The sequence below is a fragment of the Euphorbia lathyris genome, chromosome 3 (assembly GCF_963576675.1).
Source record: "Euphorbia lathyris chromosome 3, ddEupLath1.1, whole genome shotgun sequence".
In the NCBI taxonomy this organism is placed as follows: domain Eukaryota; kingdom Viridiplantae; phylum Streptophyta; class Magnoliopsida; order Malpighiales; family Euphorbiaceae; genus Euphorbia; species Euphorbia lathyris.
Window position 1 is genome coordinate 58,928,193 of NC_088912.1, and position 27,259 is coordinate 58,955,451.

The window sequence follows — 27,259 nt, forward strand, 5'->3', positions numbered from 1 at the left end:
GATTATTTTGTTTTTTTACTATGAGATAGAAAATTAATTCACTGTGAAAAAAAAATCATGGGATGATTAGTTACTTTGTTAATGATTCAAAAATAATTACTTTATTAAAATAAACATAATATCTACCATTATTTTATTTAAAATATATAAAAAATTTATATCCCAAGCCTTCGACTAGGCAAAATTTATAAAATCCGAAAAGAATAAAATAAAATAAAAATCCATCGTGCAAAAGCATTAAATTAATTTAGCGCTTCCATTAGAAATTTGTCATTTAGTTGATATGTCATGTATGGTAATGGAATCACATTATTAGTCGATATCAGAGATTCTAGAGACACCCTTCAAATCTCTGAAGACCGCCAAACGGAGGAGGCTTGAGAGAAAATCCCTCAACTCAGCATGGCGGCCACCGGAGCTTGTTTGTTCGCTGCCGGAATTTCCAGCACGGTGGTCCGTTCTTGCAGAAAGCCTTTATCATCCTCGTCATCCGGTGAAAGGAAACCGAATCCGATTCAAAATCATACTCGGCGATTAGCAGTTTCTACCAACGAGATATTAACGGCAACGAAGACGAGTTTTTCAGAGAAGAGACAGTTGACTACGGAGAAGTTAGAAGAAGAAGCAAAATCAGTTAAAACACGAGAGAGCCAAAATCCATATACTGAAGCCGAAATGAAATACAGAAAGAGCTTGAAGAAATTGCTGGAGGAGTCAAAGGATTTAGTGAAATCGGACGGTGGACCGCCGCGGTGGTTCTCTCCAATAGAGTGTGGATCCCGCTTGGACAACTCTCCTCTCCTCTTGTATTTACCGGGCAAGTTCATTTCTCCACTTGATCTTCTTGTTGGGCATATTTTTGTTTTTAAATCTTTGGCTTTATCTGAATAATCATATGATAATAAAAATGAATGTGAAAACTGATTGGGAATGGAGAAAAAGTATGCGATGATGAGTGAGTAGAAAGTCAAATGATATTAGACTTTTCTCTTTCTTGCTTCTTCTTTTCAGCGTTAACGGTAGTCCCATATTCCTAATTTATTGAACAGCGTGGCCCCACCGAATTGGAGAGTTCTCTTATTTCTTTTTCTTTTTATTTCAATAATTGAGCAATATGTAGTTCGCCAAATAAATGACCCTTTATATGAAATAGTACTAAATTATGTGTTGTGTTAACATGAGGCATTATTGTAACCAAGGTTGTAAGAACCGGACCGAACCGGCCGGTTCGATCCGGTTCAACCGGAACCGGTCACTGTTCCGTTCCGGAGATAGCTATATTTTCACATATGTAAAAACCGGTGAGAACCGGCAACGGCGAACCGGCTGAACCAGTCACGGTTAAGCGGTCTAACCAGGGTTGCTATTCAATTAAAAAAAATAGAACTTTGCTGTCAATGGGACTTGAACCCAAGACTTCTTAACACTAAACATGCTTCTTAACCACTAGACTACTATACAACTTATGAGAATTGTTTATTTATTCTTTTTGTTACTTATTTATTTAATTTTAATTTTAGGTAGAATTTTTATTAATATAAATATTTCCTGAAATAACTCTCCTTTTGGACAGCAATTGTTACAAAGAAAAGTGTCACTATTCACTTCTCGGCCTTATTACACGATTAACTTCTTCAACTGCAAGTGCAATTGTGTATAAACTTTTTTTCTCGTCATACTTGACATATGCACAAACTGGCTCAAATTAATTTTTTTTAGGCTAATTAAAATCCTCCGGACTTGTATCTTTTTGAAATATAGTAATCGAAATAATAAGTTTGAGTGAGTCAATTTGTGAAACTACTAAATAAACGTGAATTTGGCTAAAAAGAATTTATCCATAGAATACAAGTTCATGAATCAATTTGTGCTTTTACCTCAAACTCAACATCTAACATTTTGAGTTGGTCTCAGTTATACTCGACAACTAGTCAAGCTAACTTTGAGCATCATAGTGGGTGGTATATTCTCTATGATACTTGGATTGTAATTTAAATATTTGCTACTCTACCTAACCCGCAATTAAAGAAAGGAAAACTTGAATTGAGTTATAGCAGTGTTATAATAAGTACTATAACTGTAATTTATAGGTTAATTTGAGTTTTTTTTTTTTTTTGAACCCAACAATCAGAAATCTCATAAAACAATAGGATTTGCATCCTCAAAAATAGTGTTTGACAACCATTCCGGAATTTCGGAAGAAACAAAATCGCTAACATTGGAATAGGCCTGCCTAGCTAACAAGTGTGCAGCCCTATTCGCTAAACGAGGAGTAAATGGTAAATTAAAATCGGGATTGGATCCTAGAATGAATTGACAGTCATGGATAAGAGAACCAAACTCCGAGATGTCTTTTTTGCTCGACAGAATCGCATCCACAACTACTTTCTCATCAGACTCAAATTCAACATGTGTGTAATGCAAAGCCATCAACCAAATCATACTTGTTCTTAGTGCTAATGCCTCAACCACACGAGGCTCCCTATGCCCTGCAACACAGCTACTGCTACAGAATAAAAAGGTTCCCGTTTCATCCCTGACCACCGCTCCCATCCCACAACTCCCCTCCTCCATGAATAACGCCCCCTCAACATTACATTTAATTGAACCTAGCGCTGGGGTTTCCATTTCGGAGAGGGAACAAAATGAAAGAAGGTGGTTAATACTTGCGGGGGTGGACGTGACGGGCATGCAGAATCCGCCAACGTTGGTTCAGAGATAGCCGTTGCACCCGGTTGTCGACGCTGCTGGTCCGTGGGTGACGGGTCCGGAGGTTTCATGCCACTTTGTCGCTGCCGAGACGCGGTTTTGACAGCAGTTCCTCGCTGAAACGCCCTCCATTCTCGGTACTCTTCGAAACCTAACCGCCAACTGGTGTCCACCGGCCACCACTCCATACGCCATAAAACTCTGTTCCGGTGATCCCAAATAGCCTTCAGAGCACAGCATGATCGGATGAGTTTGTCCTGATTTGGTCTGCACAATTCACGCAATAACCAGTCTGCAAGAGTTAGCCCTCCAAGTTGAGGGGTCGGAAGGCCGGCTGTCCTCCATAAATCACCTGCAAAGTTGCAATCAACAAATAAATGGTTAGCCGTTTCCTCCTGCTCCACACATACAGGGCACTCAATTGTGACGGGGACACGTCTTTGAGCCAACCTGGCTCGTGTAGGTAAGCAATCTGAACAAATCCGCCAGATAAACAATTTAAGCTTAGGGGGAACCTCCAAACTCCAAATCCTTCCCCAGCCCTCCATTCCGAGTCCCTCGACCTCCCCCTTCATCCCTTCAGTATAACCTGAACTCACTGTATAGAATCCTTCGACCAGTGCCACACCCTGGTGTCCTCTCCAACATCATAAGGTAGGATAATATCACAAATAGCTCTCACCTCTGCTTCATTTAAACATCCTTGGAGCCTATTCAAATCCCAACCCCTACCATTCTCAAGTAACAGGTCAGCCACTCTCATGTCCTGCATCCCAGGGACCAAATATGAATTTATACAGAAAGCTTCTAGTTTGGGAACCCATGCATCCTTCCAAACTCTAATAGTTTTGCCATCTCCTACCCTCCATCTTAGCCCTTTAGACTCAAACCATTCCAGATACTTCTCCAAACCATACTAGGATTATTGTCTAATTTAGAGAAAAGTAAGTCTTCCCTTGGAAAATATTTTGCTTTGAAAATTCTACTTACTAGAGTATTTGGTTCATTCACTAGCTTCCAACCTTGCTTGCTTAACAATGCCAAGTTAAACACGTGCAGATCTTTAAAACCCATTCCTCCAATGTCTTTTGGTTGACATAATTTAGCCCAATCAAACCAATGGATGCTCCTTTTTCCCCAGCTTTCCAACCCCACCAGAAAGAGTTCATCATCTTTTGGAGCTCATCACAAATAGATAAAGGTAAGAGAAACGTACTCATACAGAAGGTAGGTAGAGCCTGGGCCACTGACTTTAGCAACACCTCCTTACCTGCCTGAGATAGGAACCTGAAACTCCAAACTCCAAATTTTTAATCGAAATTAATTAACAAATATACTTCTGGTAAAATAGTTGATTACTTCGTAATGTTGAGGGCAAGCATGAAAAACGAAATTTAACGTATTCAGCTGGAGTTTGAAGCTTCAGTTTTTTTTCCAGCACGCCTGTGTATATTTTTGTTTCACAATGCATTATTCACCTCCATCTTTTTATCTCTCATTTCTTATATTCTTTTTCCATGTACATGTTGTTGAAACAGATTTTGAAATTTGCAGGGATAGATGGTGTTGGTCTGGGACTTGTTACGCAATATAGTGATCTTGGAAAGTAAATGTCTCTTTCATGGCTTCATCTCATTTACATGAATTTCCAAACCTGGTTGCCTTTGCATATTGTTATATGAATGATTCTGTGTCTCTATTGATCTTACCCATTATGCTACTACTTGTTATGATTTTTTCCTCTCATCTTGAAACCAGGATTTTCGACATATGGTGCTTGCATATTCCTGTCAAGGACAGAACATCATTTACAGGTGTTGTTTTTGCAATCTATTGTTATATCTGTTAGTTTTTTCAATGTAAGCGGTGCAATAATAGTGATGAAGGAAAAAATTGAGTTCATTGTGATCTGGAATGTGTATCCGTCTGATTTTCGTATTTTCAAATTGTTTTTTTTTTGGTATAAAATGTCAATGTTCAGGTTTAGTTGATATAATAGAAAGAACTGTCAGATCAGAAGCTCACCGTTCACATGGAAGGCCAATATATCTAGTTGGGGAATCTCTGGCTGCATGCCTTGCGCTAGCTGTTGCAGCTCGTAACCCGGAGATTGATTTGATTCTAATTTTGGCTAATCCGGGTGAAAATTGCATCCTTCTCAATCACTAATAGAAATTTACATTCAGCACTTCTCTCCATTTTCTGCATGTATGGTTAGATTACAAACTTCAGTCATATATATGCACTTGAAAATATTGGTAGTGAAGTGACCATTTAATCAAATTAAACCATTGAGTTCTTACTGCTTAAATTGACTGTTTAAAGTTAGGAAGAAAAGAAGCCATGATTTGAAACATAATCAGCATAACAGACTGCCACATATGAACAGTTCAATATTGCAGTTGTTATTTTAGATAAACAGAAAATGATTTGGTTATTCAGCATTTATGAGCTTTTTAGTTGATGCTATTCATAAGATAATACTTTATCCATTCCATATGATTTCCAATTGGTGATTTATTTCAGGAACGTCTTTTAGGAAGTCACAAATGGAACTTCTATTACCTCTATTGGAAGTCATACCTGACCAACTCCATCGTAGTCTTCCTTATGTGATGAGCTCAATGACAGGTTGTTTCTTGTTGATCAATTTTTTAATATTCTGGTTTTGCTTGTTGCTCGATATACAAATTATATTTGCATGGTTTTAGCATAGTTTTGGCTGAAACCATCTATACACCGCCCCTACATGTTTGCTTTCACCAAACGAATCACCTAGAGATATTAGATAGCGTTCATAAACTGTAATTTAATGTTGGCCTTGTAGGATTGTGAAATCTCAGTGATGTTATTAATCGGTAATGTGGTATATATACAGGTATAACAACTAACCTATCTTCTAGGCTATAGATAAGGAACTGACTATATCAATAATACAAATTGAATAACAGATAAATGTATATTCTAATACACCCCCGTAGTCGAAAGGTTTGGAGGCCGAACATTGAGGCTATGTCGAAAATCTTCAAATAGTGGTGACGGTAAGCCTTTAGTGAAGATGTCAGCGATTTGATACCGAGAGGGAACGTGTAGAACACGGACTTCGCCTTTTGCAACCCTTTACCGGACAAAATGGATATCCATTTCGACGTGCTTGGTGCGATGGTGCTGAACCGGATTACCGGAGAGATACACAACGCTGACATTATCACAGTACACTATTGAAGATTTCTGAATCGGACACCCAAGTTCAAGAAGCAGATTGCGGATCCAACAGGTTTCGGAAACGACATTTGCAACTCCAAGATACTCTGCCTCTGCGCTGGATCGGGATAGCGTTGGCTGACGCTTGGCCGACCAAGAAATGAGATTTTCAAGAAGCAGATTGCGGATCCAACAGGTTTCGGAAACGACATTTGCAACTCCACGATACTCTGCCTCTGCGCTGGATCGGGATAGCGTTGGCTGACGCTTGGCCGACCAAGAAATGTGGTGGGCGGTGCTATGGATGGTTCGACATCAGATGTTGTGTGTGTCGAAGAGATAGATTTAGAGGTAAGAGGAGATGGCAGGGAGTCCGTCGAACCGGACGACTTAGACGGAACAGGAGAAAGCGGAACATAGACGGGTGGTGAAGACGCAAAAACAGGGGCTGACCCCGATGTGGGTGTTACCGCTGTTCGAACAGGAGAGGAGGCGGACTGTGTACTGTGACGCGACGGAACAGAAGATGAGACGGGAGGACTGGTTTGACACGGCGGAAACGAAGACGAAACGGACGGGCTGGTTGGGTGCGACGGGACAGCAGACGCGATGGACGGAGTGGGATGAGTCGATGCATTTGGTGACAGAAAGGAGACTGATATGGGCGAGGCAGATGCGAGTGGGACGGGTGTGTGAGAAGGATGTCGAATAGGGACAGCAGGAAGCAGATTTGCGTCTGCCGTTGCTGAATTTTGGTATGGAGGTCCGTAATTGACAGACGTGGTGGCAAACGGAAATGACGATTCATCAAATATGACATGGCGGGAGATTATGATTTTATTTCGAGACACATCAAGACACTTATATCCTCTATGATTTGTGGGGTAGCCTAAGAACACACAGGGATAGGAACGAGACTCAAGTTTGTGTCGTGTTTGGGATGGAATAAGGGGAAAACAAAGACATCCGAAGACACGTAGGTGAGAATAGCTAGGATCCTGTTTATATAGAATGGTGGTGGGGGATTGGTATCCCAATATTTTGTGGGGATATATATTAAGGAGATATGTTGCTAATTCAAGGGCATGGTGCCATAGTTTGGAGGGAATAGAGGCATGATGCATGACTGTTCGAATTAGATTGTTTATGGTGTGAATTGTGCGTTCTGATTTACCATTTTGAGGAGAAATGTAAGGACATGAGAAACGAAATTGCATCCCGTGAGTTTGACAAAATTGGTGGAAGGAATTATTATTGAATTCACCACCATTGTCGCACTGAAAAACTTTAATATCCCGTTCAAATTGAGTCCGAATGAACGAACGAAAAATAAGAAACGCGGAATACACTTGTGATTTACGGGCTAATGGAAATGTCCATAGAAAGTTTGTGTAAGAGTCTAAGAACAACACATAATAACGATGTCCTCCTGAACTGAGAACTGGGGAGGTCCAGATATCACTATGAATTAAATCGAACGGCATACAAGCAAAATTATTTGAGGACTGAAAATGTAATTTTACTTGTTTTTCATTAATACATGAAGAACAAACAGAAATATCCCTAACTTTATTACAAGAAATCAAATTTTTATTCAACAGGGCATTCAAAACAGGAGGCCCTGGATGTCCTAGACGACTATGCCAGACATTAGAAGACAAAGCAGCAAAAACTGAATGAGACAATGGTGAGGTGTGATTGGGTACAGATCGCCGGTACTTTTACATCTCATGATAATAGTGCCCGTCTGTAAATCCTTCACAGAAAAACCCAAGGGATCAAATTCTACAGAAACTTGGTTATCTTTAGTAAATTGATGGACAGAGATCAAATTTTTGATAAGGTGAGGGGCATGCAAAACGTTGGATAATTTTAATGGGTGATTTTTAGCAGGTAGATAGGCATGAACAGATCCACAAACAGGCATACAATGACCATTACCAACAATTATATTTTCATTGAGGCTCGAATTAAAATAAGAAGTGAGTGTACCTTTGTTGGCTGTCATGTGAGCTGTTGCTCCTGTATCCATGTGCCATTGATCAGGAGGTGGTGCAATTGTCATGGTGTGCATAGGTTCTGCGACGTCAGTGGGCATGTATGACGGAGATTCCATATGGAGGTGTGCTTGTGGCATTTGGGGTCGAGGTCCAAGAATTCCTAATTGAGACGGTTGTCTGCCAGATGTAGGATAGGGACATGGGGGAGTCGCCCATTGCTGCTGTGGGGCCCAAGGGTAAGTGTATGCTCATAGCGGAGGGACGGCGTGACGGTAGTGGTGCGGTGGCGATGGGCGATAGTGGTGGCGACCACCTCTGCCTCGATAATTGCGGCCGCCGTGTCTGCCGCCACGGTACGACGAGGCTGTGTGTTGATGCGCAGGCCTTGCCGTATGTTGATGAGATGGTGCAGCGGCGGAGTCGACGGAGGAGGCGATCAGTCCAATTGGGTCTGTGGACGGTGAATTTTTGCGGGACTTGGCTGTTTCTTCAAGAATTAACATGGACCTGGCTTTGTGAAAGGGAGGAAGGGGGTCTCCATGACGAATCTGGGTGCCAATTGTATCGTAGGCATCAGTGAGGCCCGAAATAAGTTGAAGAACAAGCTGATCATTAGTGACAGGACAATCGACGTTGGATAGTTGATCAGAAAGTGATTTGAGGTGCTGACAGTAGGAGGAGATCAGAAAAATTGTCCAGTTTGGTTTTGGAGAATTCTTGTTGGAGGAAGAGAGCACTCCCGTGCTTATTGTCTGAGAATATGTCCTGTAGACGGTTCCAGGCTGTGGCTGCGGATGAATCGGCTTCAATAACTGTGTGAAGCAGATCAATAGAGATGGTGCTATAAATCCATTGGAGGACTACAGCGTCAATGCGAGACCAGAGTTTGGGATTTGTGGTTTGAAGAGAATCAGGATCGGGGTGTGAGGTAGGAATGATGTGGTCTATGACCTGAAAGGCTGTGGCATGGAGTTTGAATAAGGCGACCCAGGTTGGGTAGTGACCCTTTTCAATATCCAGGGTGATTTTGATGAAGGTGGAAATATTAGAGACGGTGAGAGAGGGATGAGTGGTGATATGTGTATCGGTATTGGGTGAATTTGTGTTAGAATTATTGGTGTTTGGCGTGTTTGTGTTTGAGGTGGCGGAAGTGTTCGTCATTTTGGTGAGAATTGAGGGTTGCAGCAGCTAGGTTGGGCGGGCGGTGGCGGAATTAGGGTTTGGGGTGGCGGTGAGGAGAAAGAGAGAAGGGAGATCGGATGAGGGGGAAATAAGATAGGTTTAGGGTTTGGTCTCTGATACCATGTAAGATTGTGAAATCTCAGTGATGTTATTAATCGGTAATGTGGTATATATACAGGTATAACAACTAACCTATCTTCTAGGCTATAGATAAGGAACTGACTATATCAATAATACAAATTGAATAACAGATAAATGTATATTCTAATAGGCCTTGGCTCCATATCTTAATGGCCTTTTGGCAGTTGTCGGGTAGATATATATATCTTAGGGGTAAATGCTGTTAAAATTGTTCTGCTAATGTTGGATTGCCCCAGCATGGCTTTGTTAAATTAATTGAAGAGAATAGAAAAGAATATGTTGATTAATATCTCTTAGGATAGAAATATCTAAGTAAAGATAAATGTAAAATAAGATAATTATAATAGAGATAATATTATCTCTAACACGACTCCACAAGCCAATGCTAAGTAATTAGCTATTAGTTTCTTAGCTGCTAAGTCTTAGTTACTTAATTGTTAAGTTTTTGCTAGCTGTTATTTCTTTTTCTTTAAGTAACTTTTTGCCACAACTATAAATGAGGCTCTTTGTCATTGTTAGGAATCATAAAAAATATTAATAAAGAATCTATTTCCTTATTCTTCTCTTTCTATTCTCTCCTCCTAATTCTATTCTCTCTCCCCTATCTTCTAAAATTCCTAGCTGCCAACTTCATACCTGACATTGGTATCAGAGCCAGGTTCCTTCATCTGGCAATTCTATGAATGATAAATACCCCTTATAGAAAAACTCGCACAACAAAAAGAAAAGAAAAAGCAGCCATGGAAGTCTTAGCAAATCAACTCAGAGAACTTACTACCCAGTTCCATGATCGATCAGAATCCACAGCCGAGCAACTTGAGAATATTCAGGCTCACCAAGTATCACAGCAACAACGATTTGAGAATCTTCTTGCTGAACATAACACCTTTTAAAAGGATGAGATGAATTCTCATCAATCCCTGGAAAAATCTATTCTAGCTCTTTCACAGATCATTCAATCCCAGCACGGAATTCTCCACACAACTCCTCCACCTTCAACGGCCAACACTCCAACAGAACTGAACATGGGCCTTTTGGGGCAACACCCTGGTTCTCAACAGGTTGACAACCCTTCACAAAGGAACCTTCCCGACAATAAGCTCCTTCCAAAGTGCGATTTACCATCTTTTGATGGAACAAATGTAGACATGTGGATCAGTAAATGCAATAAGTATTTTCAGTTGTTCGAAGTTGAAGAAGATAAGAAGATCCATTTGGTGGGCTTGTACTTGCAAGGCAAGGCGGAGAAGTGGTTCAAGAATTGGTTGTTAGGCCACCCACTCATTTCTTGGCAAGAATTTGTCGAGGAGATTGAGAAGAGGTTTCAAGAAATAGAAGCGGTGGATGTGATGGAGCAGCTCACCTTGCTCAAACAAACTGGATATGTGGTGGACTACCATGATCAGTTTGAGGCCATCAAACTCAAGATGGAAAAGGTACACCTTGAAAATTTTGAGTCCTATCTTTCAGCTTTTTTTTACCACTGGCCTTAAACCTGAAATTAGATCTGTAGTCAGATCTGGTCATCTTACTGACTTATATGCTGTCATTAAGCAAGCCAAGTTGGAAGAAATTCATCTAAAAAAATATGGTGGATTTACTTAAATCTAAGCCTACATTCAGATCTCCTAATCTTATTAGAACTTTCACTCCTTATTCTAACTCTAACTCAAAACCCTACTCAAACTTCACCCAAACACCTAACACTTCTACTAAACTACCTGAAACCAAAACTGCTACTAACAATACACCACTATTGATAAGAAAAGTTCATGGTTCATGTTGGAAATATGGGGAAAGATATTTTCTAGGCCACAAATGTACAACCAAGAAGCTAAATTTACTCCAAATGGAAGGAGTGCAAGATTTGGAAGAGGAAACAGAAGGAGAAGGAAATTAGGAGATTGAGGAAGCTGGTAATATAGAAACAGAGCACATTGAGTTGTCACTCAATGCCTTGGGTGGAGGCATCAAGGATGGCACTCTAAAGTTGAAAGGAGTCCTGAACCAGAAGACCATCACGATTCTCATTGATAGTAGAAGTACATACAACTTTGTGGATAATAAACGTGCTAAGGAGGCTAAGCTACCCTTGGAAAGCATCCAACCAGCAGCAGTATTTGTAGCAGATGGCAGGCAATTGACAGTTATTTCGAAATGAAATGACAGCGCATGGTCAATGCAGAATGCCAAGTTCAAGTTCAGTGTCAGGGTTCTAGAACTGGGGGAGTATGACCTAATTCTTGGAGTGGACTGGATGAGAAGTCACTCTCCAGTGACCTTCGATTTTGGTCAAAACAAGCTATTGATCCAAAAGGACAATAAGCAACTGGTCTTAAAGGGAATGACAGAAGAAGTCACTCTTAGATTGATGAACTCAAAGCCAAATTCTTTACTAAACTGGATTTGAGGGCAGGCTACCACCAGATTAAAATGAGGGAGCAAGATATTGAGAAAACTGCCTTCAGAACTCACTCAGGGCATTTTGAATTCCTAGTTATGCCATTTGGCCTCAGTAATGCCCCAGCTACTTTCCAGTCCCTAATGGATTAAGCCACATCTGAGGAGATTTGTCCTTGTTTTCTTTGACGACATCCTGATACACAGTCCTTCCCTGTCTACCCATTTGCATCACCTTCAATTAGTATTTGGCTTGCTAACTCAACATCAGTGGTTTGTCAAAGCCTCTATAAACGCATGACAACTAAGTAATTAACTATTAGTTTCTTAGCTGTTAAGTTTTTAGTTCCTTTTATTAGTTTCTTAGCTGCTATGTCTTAGTTACTTAATTGTTAAGTTTTTGCTAGCTGTCATTTCCTTTTCTTTAAGTAACTTTTCGCCACAACTATAAATGAGGCTCTTTGTCATTGTTAGGAATTAACAAATATATTAATGAAGAATCTATTTCCTTCTTCTTCTATTTCCATTCTCTCTTCCTAATTCTATTCTCTCTCTCCTATCTTCTAAAATTCCTAACTGTCATCTTCATACCTGACAAATGCATTGACGGAGCACCGAGAAACTAGCACTCGAGATCGGTTTGGTAAGTATGTCCACTACTTGGTCTTTGGTAGGAATGAACCGTACCGATAGAAACCCATTGACCACTTGTTCCCGAATAAATGAGAATCAAGTTCAATGTGTTTAGTTCGGGAATCAAAAACTGGATTGATTGTGAGGTAGATTGCACCCTCACTCACACCACAGCTGAAACGGCTTGGGAATACAGAACGATAGTTCATGAAGAAGAGATTATATCCGAAGGAGCTTAGCTGTGACATTAGCCACAACCTTATACTCAATTTTAGTAGACGAACGAGCAATGGGTGGCTGTTTGCGAGTGGGCAAGTACACAAACTCTTGCCAAGATAAAACATAAAAGGCACCATTCGAGCTGCAATCATCCGGACAACCACCTCAATCACTATTAGGCCCTGTTCTTTGTTACTTAATTTCAGTATTAATCAGTTCAGTATATCTGACAAATTATAGTGTAGAGAAGTTGATTAGTTCTTTCTTTGGAGAATCAAGTCTGATGATGCATTTAACTTGTCAGGCAGTTAGTTTTGTGGTCAGAAGCAGAAGAGTGTGAATTTGGATAAACATGTTAATTAATTTGATTGGAAGTGATTATTGGAATTGATTCTATTAAACATGATCCCTTTATTTTCCATCTCATTGTTTTAGTTTGATCTTAAATAAGATGAAATTGATACCCTGAAGTTGATACAATTGGTGCAATAAGCTCAGGTAATCCTTGGAAAGTGGTGATGGATACTGTGATGAAGAGTGTTCCTGTACCAGAGGCAGTTGAAAGGCTATCACGGGATGTTGATGTGATTTCATTTTACCTCTCTGTAAGATTCCACTTATGTAAATGAATAAGTAAGGATAAATGTCTTGACATATTTACAGCAAATGAATATATTATGTAATCTACATATGTGAGTGAGGCAGAATTAAAAAGCATTTGTCCATTATAGAGACCGTAACATGTCAAGGTCTCTGGTATTTTTAATTTTCTGTCTTAATACTGACGAGAAAGATTGCCATCCCGGATATCTATTGGTAGTCTATATTGCGTGATTATTTGTGCTGATCGCATCTTCCACTGTTACTGTTTTGTGTCAACGGCTGTCCTTTTCTTGGTCCTGCAAATAACATGTGATGGCTTATGTCTCAGGTTCTATATGATATCTTACCCAGAGAAACACTTATCTGGAAATTAAAGTTGCTTCAATCAGCTTCAGCATATGCCAATTCACGCCTCCATTGTGTAAAGGCTCAAACGCTTGTTCTTTGCAGGTCCTTCTCTTGGCCAGTTTTTTGGGAATATTAATATTTGGGTTAAAGTAAAAAATATCCTAACTTTACATCTAATAAAGGGCCTAACGTTGGCACATAGGGCCTATTTTATACATTATAATGGAGCCCTCTTCTCAGTCATCAATCTTGTTATATATTTGCATCATGTTAGTACTCATCCGTAATAATAAAAAATCCGTCTATACAAGTGAAAAAAAAAATTATTCTATGTTCCGCAGGTATTAGACGTATTAGCCCAAAAAAATTAAAATCCAAATACTTTGTTGAATATAAAGGTATTTCACCTCTTAATATATACTGAAATCACAAAAAAAAATGCAAAATCCTTTCTTTTTGAACCAGTGCAGAACACGAGAACAAAATATATGCATTTTTCAATGGTGTTTGAAATTGGCCCCACTTGTCAATATTAGAGGTAAAATTACTATCGAGTCTTGGCTGCCAACATTAGAGGTGTTTTTTTATCTTATCAGTTAATATTTTTTTTAATATATGTTTTCTCCAAACATTAAATACTCTAAATAGAAGTAGACATTTAGTTATTTTATTTGAAAAACCATCATGTAGGGTGGAAATTTCTGACACGAAAACACGATTACAAAGACAGCCCGACTGACACGATAAGATTGACTCAAAAATCATTTTTCTAGCATTTATATTATATATACCCATATGACACACACATATATATAAAATACGATTTTGACACGAAACACAAAATTGCCACCTCTATGTAATTCTTTGCAATGTAATCATTTCTATCCCTCCTTATAATGCAAACTGTATGACGAGCCTAAAACTAAATCGGACAAGTTAATCTGGACCTGTATATATGAATATAAATTAATGGAAACCCATGTCTTCACGGGTTCCTTCTTGAACTGCTTAAACTGGTCTAATCAATAAGTGCCAATTTTCTTGGTAATATTTTAATGCTCTATATTATGCATGATACAAGAGCTTTCGCTTTGTGTCTGATTTTACCCATAATGATCTGAATGAGTGTTGTGTTTTACAGCAGAAACGATCAATTGTTACCAAGTGCAGATGAAGGTCAAAGACTTCTTCATGCACTGCCGAACTGTGAGAATCGTCTGTTTCAAGATAGCGGTCATTTCCTCTTTTTGGTTGGATAACGTTTACTCCCTCTCTATCGTTTGTGCGCATAAAGAAAAAATGAAAATATAGTTCCTGTCATTTTGTTTGATGTATGTTATGCACATATGGTAGGAAGATGAATTTCATTTGGGAGCTATCATCAGGGGTGTTAATTTCTACCGTCGAGGGGCACACCATGATTATGTTTCAGATTATGTTCGACCATCACCTCCCGAATTCAAAAACATATATGAATCAACAAGGTAAATTATTTTTCTATCTCATTAGATAGAAGCCATATTTCTGTACAGGAATGAACTTTTAGTAAATTAGTCACTAGCGGCAGAATGGCGCAACTGAGAATGGGAATAAACTGTGTATTTTGTTTCAATTACCTCGTGGTGGGACCCCTCCCCGGACCCTCGCTCAGCGGGGACGCGTAATGCGACCGGGCCGCCCTTTTTTTTTTTTTTTTACCTCGTGGGGATTATACATGGATGATGAACTTGTTTCAACATATTCTGCAGCAGACAATTTTTACATCCAACCTGACAAAAACTTTTAACATCACGAGAATAGGAGCTCTTCGTGATTAATTAAGTTGTTTTTTTTAAGTGTATTGTCTCCCATTTTTTATGTTTTTAGGTTTGTTGTGAATGCTACAAGCCCTGTGATGCTCTCAACTTTAGAAGATGGGAAGATAGTCAGGAGTCTTGCTGGAATACCTACAGAAGGACCAGTCTTGTTTGTGGGTTATCACATGTTACTTGGATTTGAGTTAACACCAATGGTGTCCCAATTTTTGTTGGAAAAAAATATTGTTCTGAGAGGGATAGCACATCCTTCCATGTTTATGAGAGTGAAGGATGGGTTGTTACCTCCAATGCAACAATATGACATATTCAGAGTAATGGGTGCAGTACCTGTCTCAGGAACTCTTTTGTATAAGCTTCTTGCTTCAAAGTCTCATGTGCTGTTGTACCCAGGAGGTGTGCGTGAGGCTTGTCATCGCAAGGTAATCTTGTTACTAATTTGGTGTTCAAAGTTGTTCTGGATATAAATAATAATTATTCCAGTTATTGTCAGTTTATGCTAGAATAACATGCAACTTCTGCATTACACTGCTTGATCTCGAAAGAAAATTGTTTATATTTTCAAGGGATGATCATATTTTCTTTCCCGTCTCGTTATACATTAACTTATACAAGGAACAGAAGCTTGGCTCAATATTTTTATGTGGCCACAAAGATTGATGTAATTTATGCTCGAACTGTTTTTATAAGAGCTAACGCTTCATAGCTTCCAGGGTGAAGAATACAAGTTATTCTGGCCAGAGCGGTCCGAATTTGTCAGGATGGCAGCTAGGTTTGGAGCCAAAATTGTGCCATTTGGTGTTGTTGGAGAAGATGATTTTTTTGATGTAAGTCCAGAGGAATTGTTTACCTTGTTAGGCACTCCTGCGCTGGATTGTGAATTGTTTATCTTGTTAGGCACTTCTCAATTTTTGGTACTGCAAATACTAAAAACCATCTCTGTTCAAGAGTTCAAATTAATAATTAATTGTATATTTGATTGCTCAGGTATTTTTTGATTATGATGATCAAATGAAGGTACCCTTTCTTAGAGATTACATTACCCGAATAGCAGAGGAGTCGAAGAGTGTGAGGTATGCAAACTTAGTACGTTAATGGTTTGGAATAGATCCTACATATGTAAAGACTTCATCCTTATCTCAAATCACTGCTTTTCTTTTCTCGGTTTCTTCTGATGATTATAGGAGTGAATTCAATGGAGAAGTGGGAAATCAAGATATGCACCTTCCGGGAGTCTTGCCAAAATTTCCAGGGAGATTCTACTACTACTTTGGGAAACCAATTGAAACAGAAGGTATGATCATAATACACGAGTATCACGAAATCTTGCAAAATTTGACCACACTCTCCCAAAGTAACTCAGAAGGGGATGTCAAGTTCAGAACGTGACTGATAGAATTGGGTAGATTTAGATAGAAGAAGAAGAAGAATTTAGGGAGAAGAGGAAAGATAGAAGAGAGAGAAATTCGCCCCTTCAGTAAAGGGATCAACCACCACTAATATAGAGTCATACGTACCCAACAGACTTGAGTAGTTTCGTTATAAAATTCATGGCAATGTCCAGCCAGGCTGCATTAGGGATGGGACGAAGTTGGAGGAGACTTGGATAGACTGAGTGATTAGCCTTACAAAGCTAGCAAGTGTCACAGTTTGCCACCCATAGTGCGATGCTTTGCACCATCCTAGGCCAGTTGAACGCATGTTTGACCCTGGCAAGGGTGCCTTGAATTCCTGAATGACCTCCAATTGGTGAACTATGGCGCACCTCCATGATTCTGTCTCAATTCTATGTTGCTGCCAATGTACAAGCGATTCTTATACTAAAATAACCCTTGCTTGTAAGCATACAATGGAACTCCATTAGGTTGAACTGTTAACTGTTGAATAAGTTGAGTAACCACCTCATCACTTATATAAGACTTCTGAATTTCCTCAAGCCAAGTAGGAACTACCATAATAATGGCAAAATCTTGTGACCCGCCTTCTGGCATGTCTTCTTGTTGCCTAGACAAGGTATCTCCTACCTTGTTTTCCACCCTTTTTTTTTGTATTGAATCGTGAGGGTGTTTGTTAGAAGGGATATAGGAAGTGGGATAGGGATAAAAAACACGAGGTAAGTTATCCCGTGTTTGTTTGGGAGATAGAAGAGTGGGACAGATGAGGGGTAAGACTCTTATCCCTCAAATCCTATACCTAAGAGGGGGTGGTATAAGGAGGAGGGATAAGCTCCTGCGATCTTAATAGGATGGAAAATGAGGGGTAAGACTCTTATCCCTCAAATCCTATACCTAAGGGGAGGTGGTATAAGGAGGAGGGATAAGCTCCTGCGATCTTAATAGGATGGAAAAGTCCATCTTATCCCTCAAATTAATGTTATGTAGTTTAAATAAGGTTAAAATAGTAAAATGTATTATTTTATCCCTATCCCTATCCCACGTACCAAACATTGAATAATAATTCTCGACTATCATATTTTTATCCTTATTCCAACCACTTATCCTTATCCCTATCCTAACCTTTATCTCTATCCCTATCCCAATAGAATACCAAATGCCCCGTAAGAGTTTGGAAATTCCCTTATGCTGCAAATATATGGGCAATTTCTGCTAGAATGTATTTAATGCTTTCATAGATGTTTTGATGATGAACAAGGCATTTTCCAAATAATGGCGCCAGTGGAGCATGTTTGCAAATTGCTAACAGTTCTCTTTCATAAGAAGAAAGACGTTGGTTCATTGGGCTAAGTGGTTTAGAAAGGTAGCGAAGAGGGCACTGGTTCTTCACTAAGATTGCCCCAATTTCTGTTCCACTTGCATCGCATTCCATGATGAATGGTTGAGAGAAATCTGCTAATGCCAGAATAAGGGTTTGGGTAAACAATTGTTTGGGAAGATCAAAGGCTGCAGCAACCCCTGGGTTCCAATGGAACTCGTCTTTCTTTAGAAGTTCAGTTAAAGGTCTACTAATACTTCCATAGTCTTTATAAATCTTCTATACTACCCTGTCAATCCTAAGAATCCCCTGAGACTCTTAAGAGAAAGAGGAATGGGCCAGTTGAGCATGGAAGAAATTTTAGAAGGGTAAAGTAAGGAAGGCCACTTGTGATACCCCAAATTCGCACTTAGAAGCCTTAGCTAGCAATTTGTATTAGGTAAGCAAGTCAAATACCATTTGCAAATTTGTAGTGGCAATAATGAGTTCTGAATGCAATTTTCTCAACATCATGCTCTTTCATCTTGATTTGGTGATAGCCAGACCGGAAATCACAGCTCCTTATAGTTCATCAATTAACACTTGTATCTTTGGAATAGGGAACTTATCCTTGACGGTGGCCTTATTAAGTTCTCTGCAGTCCACACAAAAACGCCAAGTCCCATCTTTCTTTCTAGTCCAGTTGCTAGCATTTTTGCCACCAAACTTTCAAGCTCATCCTTTCGATGATAAGAATACCTATAAGGACGAACGTTTATGGGGTCAATATCTTGTTTGAGGGGAATAGCATGATCATGAGTCCTTGGAGGGGGAAGATCTTTAAGATGCTAGAATAGGTGTTGATTTTAATCCAAGAGCTATTAAATGGGTGGTGGTGTTTTAGGAGGTAAGGTTGGGGTAATGTTGAGGACATATTAGAGAGTGATATAAGGAAAAGCCTGGAAGTGACTCATTTTCCAGCCCTTAGCTACTAATTGTTGAAGCACGAACATAGAAAAGACAAAGTTACCGGACATAGTAGAGGCATGCTCTTTAAGACGCTCACAGCACTGCTTCTGAATTGTGCAAGCAGAAAAATATCGGTCTCTTCTAGGATAAAACAGTCCAGTCATAGAAGAAATACGATTCTGAAGGTCTAGCACTTGAATATCAGTCCCATTACCAAATAAGCATCTAGCACTCCTACAGACAAGATCTTGAGCTTTCAAAATACTACGCCATAAGAAACTCAAATTACTCTTCAATTCAGCCCCAAGAAAATCAATATTAGGATAATATATCGCCTTACACACCCTTGCAACAAGAGAATTTACACTGGAAAGGAGAAGCCAACCATGTTTAGCTAAAAGCACTAAGTTAAAGCAGTTCAACTTTTGAAAGCTCATTCCTCCTATATTTAGGTAAAAACAATCGATCCCAAGATCTCCAATGAATACCTTGCTGATTTTCACAAGAAGAACCCCACCAAGAGGAGTTCATAATTCTTTCGTGCTCTATGTAGAGAGTGATAGAGACTCATCCCACAAGATGGGATGGCTGGAAGGACCCACTTGATTAAAACTTCTTTCCCAGCTCTAGAGAGGAATTTAGACTCCGAACTAAAAATTCGGGCTTTGACTCTTTCTTCAAGATAATGAAAGATTTGGAGCTACCAATCACATCATTCGAATAAACCTCAACAAATTGCGTAGCTTTTGACAAACCGACAAGAACAAGTTTTACTGAAAGTAATTGAAGACTTATCATTATTTATCAATTGACCTGAAGCGTCATAATAGTGCTTCAAACAGTTTTTAATAGCTTCACTTTCGTTTCGAGAGGGACTAAAGAAAAGGTAGCTATCATCCGCAAAGAATAGATGAGAAATTATTAGAATCCCAGCCCGACATAATTTTGTCTCTACAGTCCACTTATTTAGTCCAAGCATTCTCAAATCGAAATTGACGGAAACGCATACCTGGAAGAGAGCAGTATGATCAGAAATAGGCCACATTTTAAACTTTGGCCATAGTAAAAGTCGCAAAGCATTCTGGGATAGCCATGGCAGATCCAATTTCTCCTCTATTGGACAATTTGAACCTCTACGCTTCTCCCAAGTAAATGGGTAACCAACTAGATGAACTTCAGACAACCCACAAACTTCAATCCCATCACCAAAGCAACTGAGGAGAGAGGGCGGGTGACGGTTTGCCCCTTTCTTCTTCGATTGTGAGAGTAAATCGTTGAAATCACAGACTATGATCAAGGAAGATTAGAAGTTTGAGAAAGGCGTTTCAACAGCTCCCGAGAGTTTCTCCTTTGACTCTGTTCACGCAGTAAGACACCATTTTTAAGACACTTGAACAGACACTGCAATATCGATGAAATTTATAGAGTAGCTCAAAAGATGAGTTGTACAATTATTTTTCCACAATAGAGCAATCCCACCTCCACAATTAACTGGATTAATATTGTTGGGCTTATGGAGACTAAAATATATAGGCCCAACTGAAGCGATGGGCCCAACTGCAGCGATCCAACTCGCTGCTGAGTTGGACGGTTAGGGTTTCAGGCGTATAAATGTAACCTCTTTCTCTGTAATCCGCATCTCATTCATTATAGTAAATATCCTGGCTTGGTAGTGCCCCCAGACGTAGTCATTCATATTGAGTGGCGAACTGGGTAAACAATTCGTGTGTGTTTGCTTATTTTTCGTTTATCGTAATTTCAATTATTCCTAACAACTGGTATCAGAGCGAGGGTAATTACGATGGGAGACGGAAAAACCCCTGTGGAGAAATTCGATGGTTCGGATTTCGGTTTCTGGAAGATGCAAATCGAGGATTACATGTACGGTAAAGATCTGTACCAGCCTCTGGGTGAGCAACCGGAGGATATGTATGATGAAGAGTGGAAGCTGTTGGACAGAAAAGCGATGAGCGTGATTCGCCTATCGCTGTCCAGAAACGTGGCGCATCACACGGTGAAGGAAAAGACCACGAAGGAGATGTTGGAGATCTTGAGTTCGTTGTACGAGAAGCCTTCCGCGGCAAACAAAGTTCATCTGATGTGGCGACTGTTTAATCTGCAGATGACGGAGAATATAGCAGTGGCGACGCACCTGAATGATTTTAATATGACAATCACTCAATTAAGTTCTGTAGATATTGATTTCGACGAAGAGGTATTAGCCCTAATTCTGTTATCTTCTTTACCAGAGAGTTGGAGCGGCACGGTTACTGCCCTAAGTGCTTCAGCAGGGAAAGAAAAACTTAGGTTTGATGATGTCAGAGACTTGATTATAAGCGAGGAGATTCGCAGGAAAGAGTCAGGTTCCACATCTGGATCAGCCTTGAATACAGAGAATCGGGGCAGGTCAGATCGCAGGTCAAAGCAGAATCGTGGCAGGTCTAAGTCCAAAGGGCGAGGGAAACCTGTGAAGGACAAGAGCCACATCAAGTGCTGGAATTGTAATGAGAATGGTCATTACAAGAGTGAATGTAAGGCACCGCAGAAGGAGAAGTCAGTGAATTCAGCCAGCGAGGATTTTGGTGATGCGTTGATTCTGAGTCATTCAACCGCAGAAACAGCAGCAGAAGCCCTGGTATTGAGTGTAAGAAGTCCTTTGGAGTCTTGGGTATTAGACTCAGGAGCTTCGTTTCATTCATGTAGTAGTGCAGATTTGATGGAAAACTATACCCCTGGGAAATTCGGAAAGGTTTATCTTGCTGATGATGAGCCTTTGGAGATTGTAGGGAAGGGAGATGTTTCGATCAAATCTCCGAATGGATCTGTGATAAAGCTGTCTGGAGTAAAGCATGTTCCTGGCCTAAAGAGAAATCTATTGTCAATTGGGCAAATGGATGATGAAGGTTATTGTGTAATCTTTGCAGGTGGTGCTTGGAAAATGACCAAAGGAGCCATGGTGGTTGCCCGTGGTGAGAAGGTTGGATCGTTGTACTTAACAGACAACGTTTTCAATAGCATTGATGTCGTGAGGGAGAATGTCAATGCAGATTTATGGCACTGTCGTCTTGGTCACATGAGTGAAAAGGGGATGAAAGTGCTGTATTCGAAGGGTCTGTTGCCGGGTCTGAAATCTGCTGATTTTGGGCTATGTGAGGATTGCATCTTTGGGAAGCAGAAAAGGGTCAATTTCTCTAAGGGTGGCAGAACTTTGAAGAAAGAGAAGTTGGAGCTAGTTCACAGCGATCTATGGGGTCCTGCACCTGTGAAATCTCTTGGCGGAGCTTTGTATTACATGACCCTCATTGACGACTCCACTAGGAAAGTGTGGATCTATTTTCTGAGAAAGAAATCTGATGCTTTTGATTCCTTTCGAAAATGGAAGGCCCTGGTTGAGAATGAGACGGGTTTGAAGGTAAAATGTTTGAGGTCTGACAATGGTGGAGAGTATGAGCTTAGGGAATTCAAGGAATTCTGTGCTGAGAATGGAATTCGCATGGAGAAGACTCTGAAAGGAACTCCTCAGGAGAACGGAGTTGCAGAACGAATGAACAGAACTCTGTGTGAGCGTGCTAGAAGCATGAGGTTGAAGTGCGGACTTCCGAAGACGTTCTGGGCAGAAGCAGTTAACACTGCAGCATTCTTGATCAATAGAGGGCCATCGAGTCCTTTGGAGAGTGGCATTCCTGAAGAGGCTTGGAGTGGCAAACAGGTAAATCTATCCTTTCTGCGAGTATTTGGATGTGATTCATATGTTCACATTGCTCCCATTGAGAGAAGTAAGTTAGATGCGAAGTCTGTTAAATGTACGTTCATTGGATACGGTGGTGATGATTTCGGATATCGGTTCTGGGATAGTCAGAACAGGAAGATTATCCGCAGTCGGGATGTTGTTTTCAATGAGCAGATGATGTACAAGGATAGTCTGGGAGCATCTGATACTGCTGATTCAGAACCAGAGGTCGTGGACCTAGACATCACGAATTCTGGTGGGAGCAAAGAGGTAGTTGTGGAGGAGGCAACTGTGGAGGAGGTAGTTGTGGAGGAGGTAGGAGAACCCCAAACTCCACCGGTTACACTACGCAGATCCACCAGAGAGCGTAGAGCACCTGACAGGTACACGCCTACAAGCAACTACATGCTGCTGACAGATAGTGGTGAACCAGAAAGCTACTTGGAGGCATCTCGTGGAGAGGATGCGAGCAAGTGGAAGCTTGCAATAGATGATGAGATGGATTCCTTGATGACAAATGGAACCTGGGAACTTGTTGAGCTTCCAAAGGGTAAGAAGGCTCTACAAAACAGGTGGATTTTCAGAATCAAAGAAGAGGCTGATGGTAGCAAACGCTACAAGGCAAGGCTGGTCGTGAAAGGCTTTCAGCAGAGGTACGGCATAGATTATACTGACGTTTTTACTCCAGTGGTGAAGCTGACTACTATTCGTTTAGTGTTGAGTATGGTTGTTGCAGAAGATTTGGAGCTGCAGCAAATGGATGTAAAAACGACATTTCTTCATGGGGACTTACATGAAGACATCTATATGAAGCAACCTCAGGGCTATGAGTCTGATAACGCTGAGCTTGTGTGCAAGTTGAACAAGAGCTTGTATGGTCTGAAACAAGCTCCAAGACAGTGGTACAAGAAATTTGACGGATTCATGCACGAAATTGAGTTCGTGAGGAGTGAAGCTGATCATTGTTGTTACTTCAGGAAATTGAATGAAGGCTACATAATTTTATTGTTATATGTTGATGATATGCTGATTGCAGGGTCGAGTGCTCGAGAAGTGAGAAAACTGAAGAAGCAGTAATCTGAGCGGTTTGCTATGAAAGATCTCGGAGAAGCTAAGCAGATTCTGGGCATGAGGATTGAAAGAGATAGGAAGGCTGGAAAGTTGTATCTCTCACAAGCTGAGTATATCAAGAAGGTCTTGATTAGATTCGGCATGCAAGATGCCAAGCCAGCTACGGTTCCTTTGGGTAGCCATTTCAAGCTATCTAAACATGACTCACCCAAGAGCAGAGAAGAGTGAGTCCAGATGGAGAGAACTCCGTATGCCTCAGCAATTGGCAGCTTGATGTATGCAATGGTGTGCACAAGGCCGAATATTGCACATGATGTGGGAGTTGTTAGTCGTTTCATGGGAGACCCCGGTAAGAAGCATTGGGAAGCAGTAAAGTGGATTTTGAGATACCTGAAGGGAACCACTGAACAGGCCCTATGTTTTGAGGGCAAGAAAGTTATGTTGACAGGATATGTGGATGCAGATTTGGCATCTAGTGACCTTGACAAGAGAAGAAGTACAACCGGATATGTCTTCACATTGGGTGGTACTGCTGTCTCTTGGGCTTCAAAGCTGCAGAAGGTGGTGGCTTTGTCTACTGCAGAAGCTGAGTATGTTGCAGTGACTGAGGCTAGTAAGGAGATGGTATGGTTGCAGAATTTCTTGCGTGAGTTGGGAAAGAAGCAGAAGGATCCTGTTCTGTACAGTGACAGTCAGAGTGCCATTCACTTGGCAAAGAATCCCGCCTTTCACTCAAGAACAAAGCACATAGAGTTGAAGTATCACTACATACGGCATCTCTTGGATAGGAAGATATTGCAGTTGATGAAGATTCCAGGCACAGAGAATCCTGCAGACATGTTGACTAAGGTTGTAACCTTAGAGAAGCTGAAGCTATGTATGGCTTCAGCTGGCCTTGGTAATTAAGTTAAAGGCATGGCACTACCATCAGATGACGGATTTAGTCTCCAGGTGGGAGATTCTTGGGCTTATGGAGACTAAAATATATAGGCCCAACTGAAGCGATGGGCCCAACTGCAGCGATCCAACTCGCTGCTGAGTTGGACAGTTAGGGTTTCAGGCGTATAAATGTAACCTCTTTTTCTGTAATCCGCATCTCATTCATTATAGTAAATATCCTGGCTTGGTAGTGCCCCCAGACGTAGTCATTCATATTGAGTGGCGAACTGGGTAAACAATTCGTGTGTTTGCTTATTTTTCGTTTATCGTAATTTCAATTATTCCTAACAAATATAAAAAACCCATGATAAGCTAGTTTGGATTTTATTGCTTCAATTTTATTTCTATTTCATTTAATATCGATCAAAAAAATAAAATCTGGTTTATAATGGGAAACAAGATCTGCTAACATCCAAACTGTCTGGAGATTACCCATGCCCCGACAGTTCCAACTTAGAGTACTCATGGCGTCTAGAATGAGAAAGAGAAGAACAAATTTTTTTTTTTTTTGTCTTACATAGTAAAACTCCTCAATAGGGAGACATATTCTTACAATTGTTATTTAAATCTTTGACTATTGGAAGTTATACAAACTGTAATGACATTCTTATTGATATATGCCAATTTTAAATTATCAATAAATTGTTATTAACAAATAAACGGAAAACTATCAGTAAAAAAAGAAATGGAAAATTGTCTTTAGCAAAATGATTGGTTTGTTGATGGAATTAAAGGGATTCTTCTGCCTGGAAATCAAGGTGTCCTTCTTTTTGTGGTGGTCTGCCATCAGATTTGGAATTGGCGGAACGAGGAGATCTTTGGAGGAGTAGTGGTGTCTCAGCCTAATGTCCTTGAGTTCTTTTCTAAGAAGATTAGTACCTTGGTTGAGAGTTTTGTTGATGACCCCTTACCTAGGGATGTTCAGAGGAGGGAGGTCAATCTTTTAGGCTGGTGTAAGCCGAGGGAAGGGGTGGTTAAACTCAACACTGATGGTTCTTGTCTAAGAGACGGGAGAATTGCCGCAGGAGGGGTCCTTAGAGACGATGGTGGCAGGTGGGTTTCTGGCTTCTCTCAGAATTTGGGTATTGGATCTTCCTTTTCTGCAGAGCTTTGGGGGATTTTCTCGGGCTTGAAACTTGCTAAGGAGCTTGGGGTGAAGAAGCTTCTTGTTGAATCGGATAACCAAGAAGCGGTTAAAATGATTTCTGAGGGCAACGCTGTTTGCCGGAATAACCTGAACATTATTAAAAGCATTAAGAGGATTGGCTCCTCCTTTGAGTCTATTAGGTTTGCTCATATTTATAGGGAGCAGAACCGTGTTGCGGACCGTCTTGCGATGGAAGGACACTCTAGTGTGTTGGGTCTTTCTACCTTCTCTTCCCTGCCGGTCTTCATCTCTTCTTTGATCTTGGAGGATGTGGTGGGGGTCAGTTTTCCTAGGCTGATCCCGGGTTGAGCGGTTTTTTGTTTTTGATTTTTTCTTTTCCTTTCCTACCAAAAAAAAAAAAAGAAACAGACAATTTAATTAAGAAACAGAAATGGAAAATTGTCATTAAGAAAGAGAATCGGAAAATTGTCATTAAAAAAAGAAACGGAAGCCTCAAAAGTTCAACGCTCCAACGTAAATGAAATAGAGAGTAAAAACGACAGATCAAGGCCAAACATAAGCGGGGAGACCCGATCTGAGTTGACAGAAAATCAGTTGAGCAATGATATGAGATTCATCATAAAATTGTTATGAACGGATCAAAATAGAAACCTAATTGATTGAATATAGATATCATCATAGAAACTAAAATCACTCGATTGAAAAATATAAATAATAGTTAGCCAGAGGAACAAACGAAAGAAGGAAAAGCAAAATCTTCAAGAAGCAAGAAAAAAAAACACTTAGAATTCATGGTCTCATGATGATGATTATGATCAACCTTTGACACTCTATTGGGCTTTCTCCATTAAGATTATTATTTAGAGGTTGATTTTGTTGTTGGAAGAGAATTGAAATGAGTTTGTGGATGGATCTATTGCTTTAATTCATGGAATGGATTGGATACTTTTGGAAGGTTTTTCCTTTTCTATTTACATGTATATTGTTTAGTTTGTGGGTGGAGATGCCTCCTGATATAAATGCGATATAGTTTCCTATTTTTCTCCTTTTGAGTGTAGAGTTGTTGCCCAAATTTATCTAACATGAAATGATAACAAGTGACAATCATCCGATTTCTGATAATGACAGAATTATTTTATGCAGGGAGAAAGAAGGAGCTATTGGAAGAGAAAGAGAAAGCTCATGAATTATATATACAAGTGAAGTGTGAAGTGGAGAAATGTATTGCTTTTTTGAAGGAGAAAAGAAAAAGTGATCGGTACAGGAATATTGTTGCTCGTCTAGCTTATCAGGCCACACATGGATTTACGTCACAAGTTCCAACTTTTGAACTTTGATTATTATACATTTATGTGCTTTCTCATCAATTATAGTGTCTACTTTTTTAACATTTACACATCGAGTTTTGAACATTGTTGATAAGCAAGCAGAGGTAGAATTTTATAGAAAAAAATATCTACTTTGTTCATTCTCAATGGAAAATAGTGTATATTCACCC

General features: G+C 40.1%; 1 protein-coding gene across 2 annotated transcripts; it reads left to right on the forward strand.

The window, feature by feature from the left end:
- Nucleotides 1–260: 260 nt before the first annotated feature.
- On the forward strand, nt 261–27,259 carry LOC136222129 (phytyl ester synthase 2, chloroplastic-like). Of its 2 annotated transcripts, none has more exons than XM_066009620.1 (14): nt 261–817; nt 4,264–4,315; nt 4,468–4,523; nt 4,691–4,849; nt 5,236–5,340; nt 12,987–13,093; nt 13,420–13,541; nt 14,584–14,689; nt 14,793–14,923; nt 15,306–15,675; nt 15,967–16,080; nt 16,241–16,326; nt 16,438–16,547; nt 26,905–27,259. In XM_066009620.1, exons 1-14 carry the CDS (start codon nt 403–405, stop codon nt 27,096–27,098), a joined length of 2,127 nt encoding a protein of 708 aa, XP_065865692.1. In that variant the 5' UTR covers nt 261–402; the 3' UTR covers nt 27,099–27,259. The 2 variants fall into 2 exon arrangements, with proteins under 2 accessions (XP_065865692.1, XP_065865691.1); XM_066009619.1 differs by having other exon boundaries at nt 262–817; nt 14,581–14,689.

Coding starts and splice junctions, on each gene's coding strand:
- LOC136222129 (XM_066009619.1), top strand. CDS start 403: ATGGCGGCCACCGGAGCTTGTTTGTTCGCTGCCGGAATTTCCAGCACG. Junction 13,094..13,419: donor TGATTTCATTTTACCTCTCT/GTAAGATTCCAC, acceptor CTTATGTCTCAG/GTTCTATATGATATCTTACC. Junction 13,542..14,580: donor CAAACGCTTGTTCTTTGCAG/GTCCTTCTCTTG, acceptor TGTGTTTTACAG/CAGAAACGATCAATTGTTAC.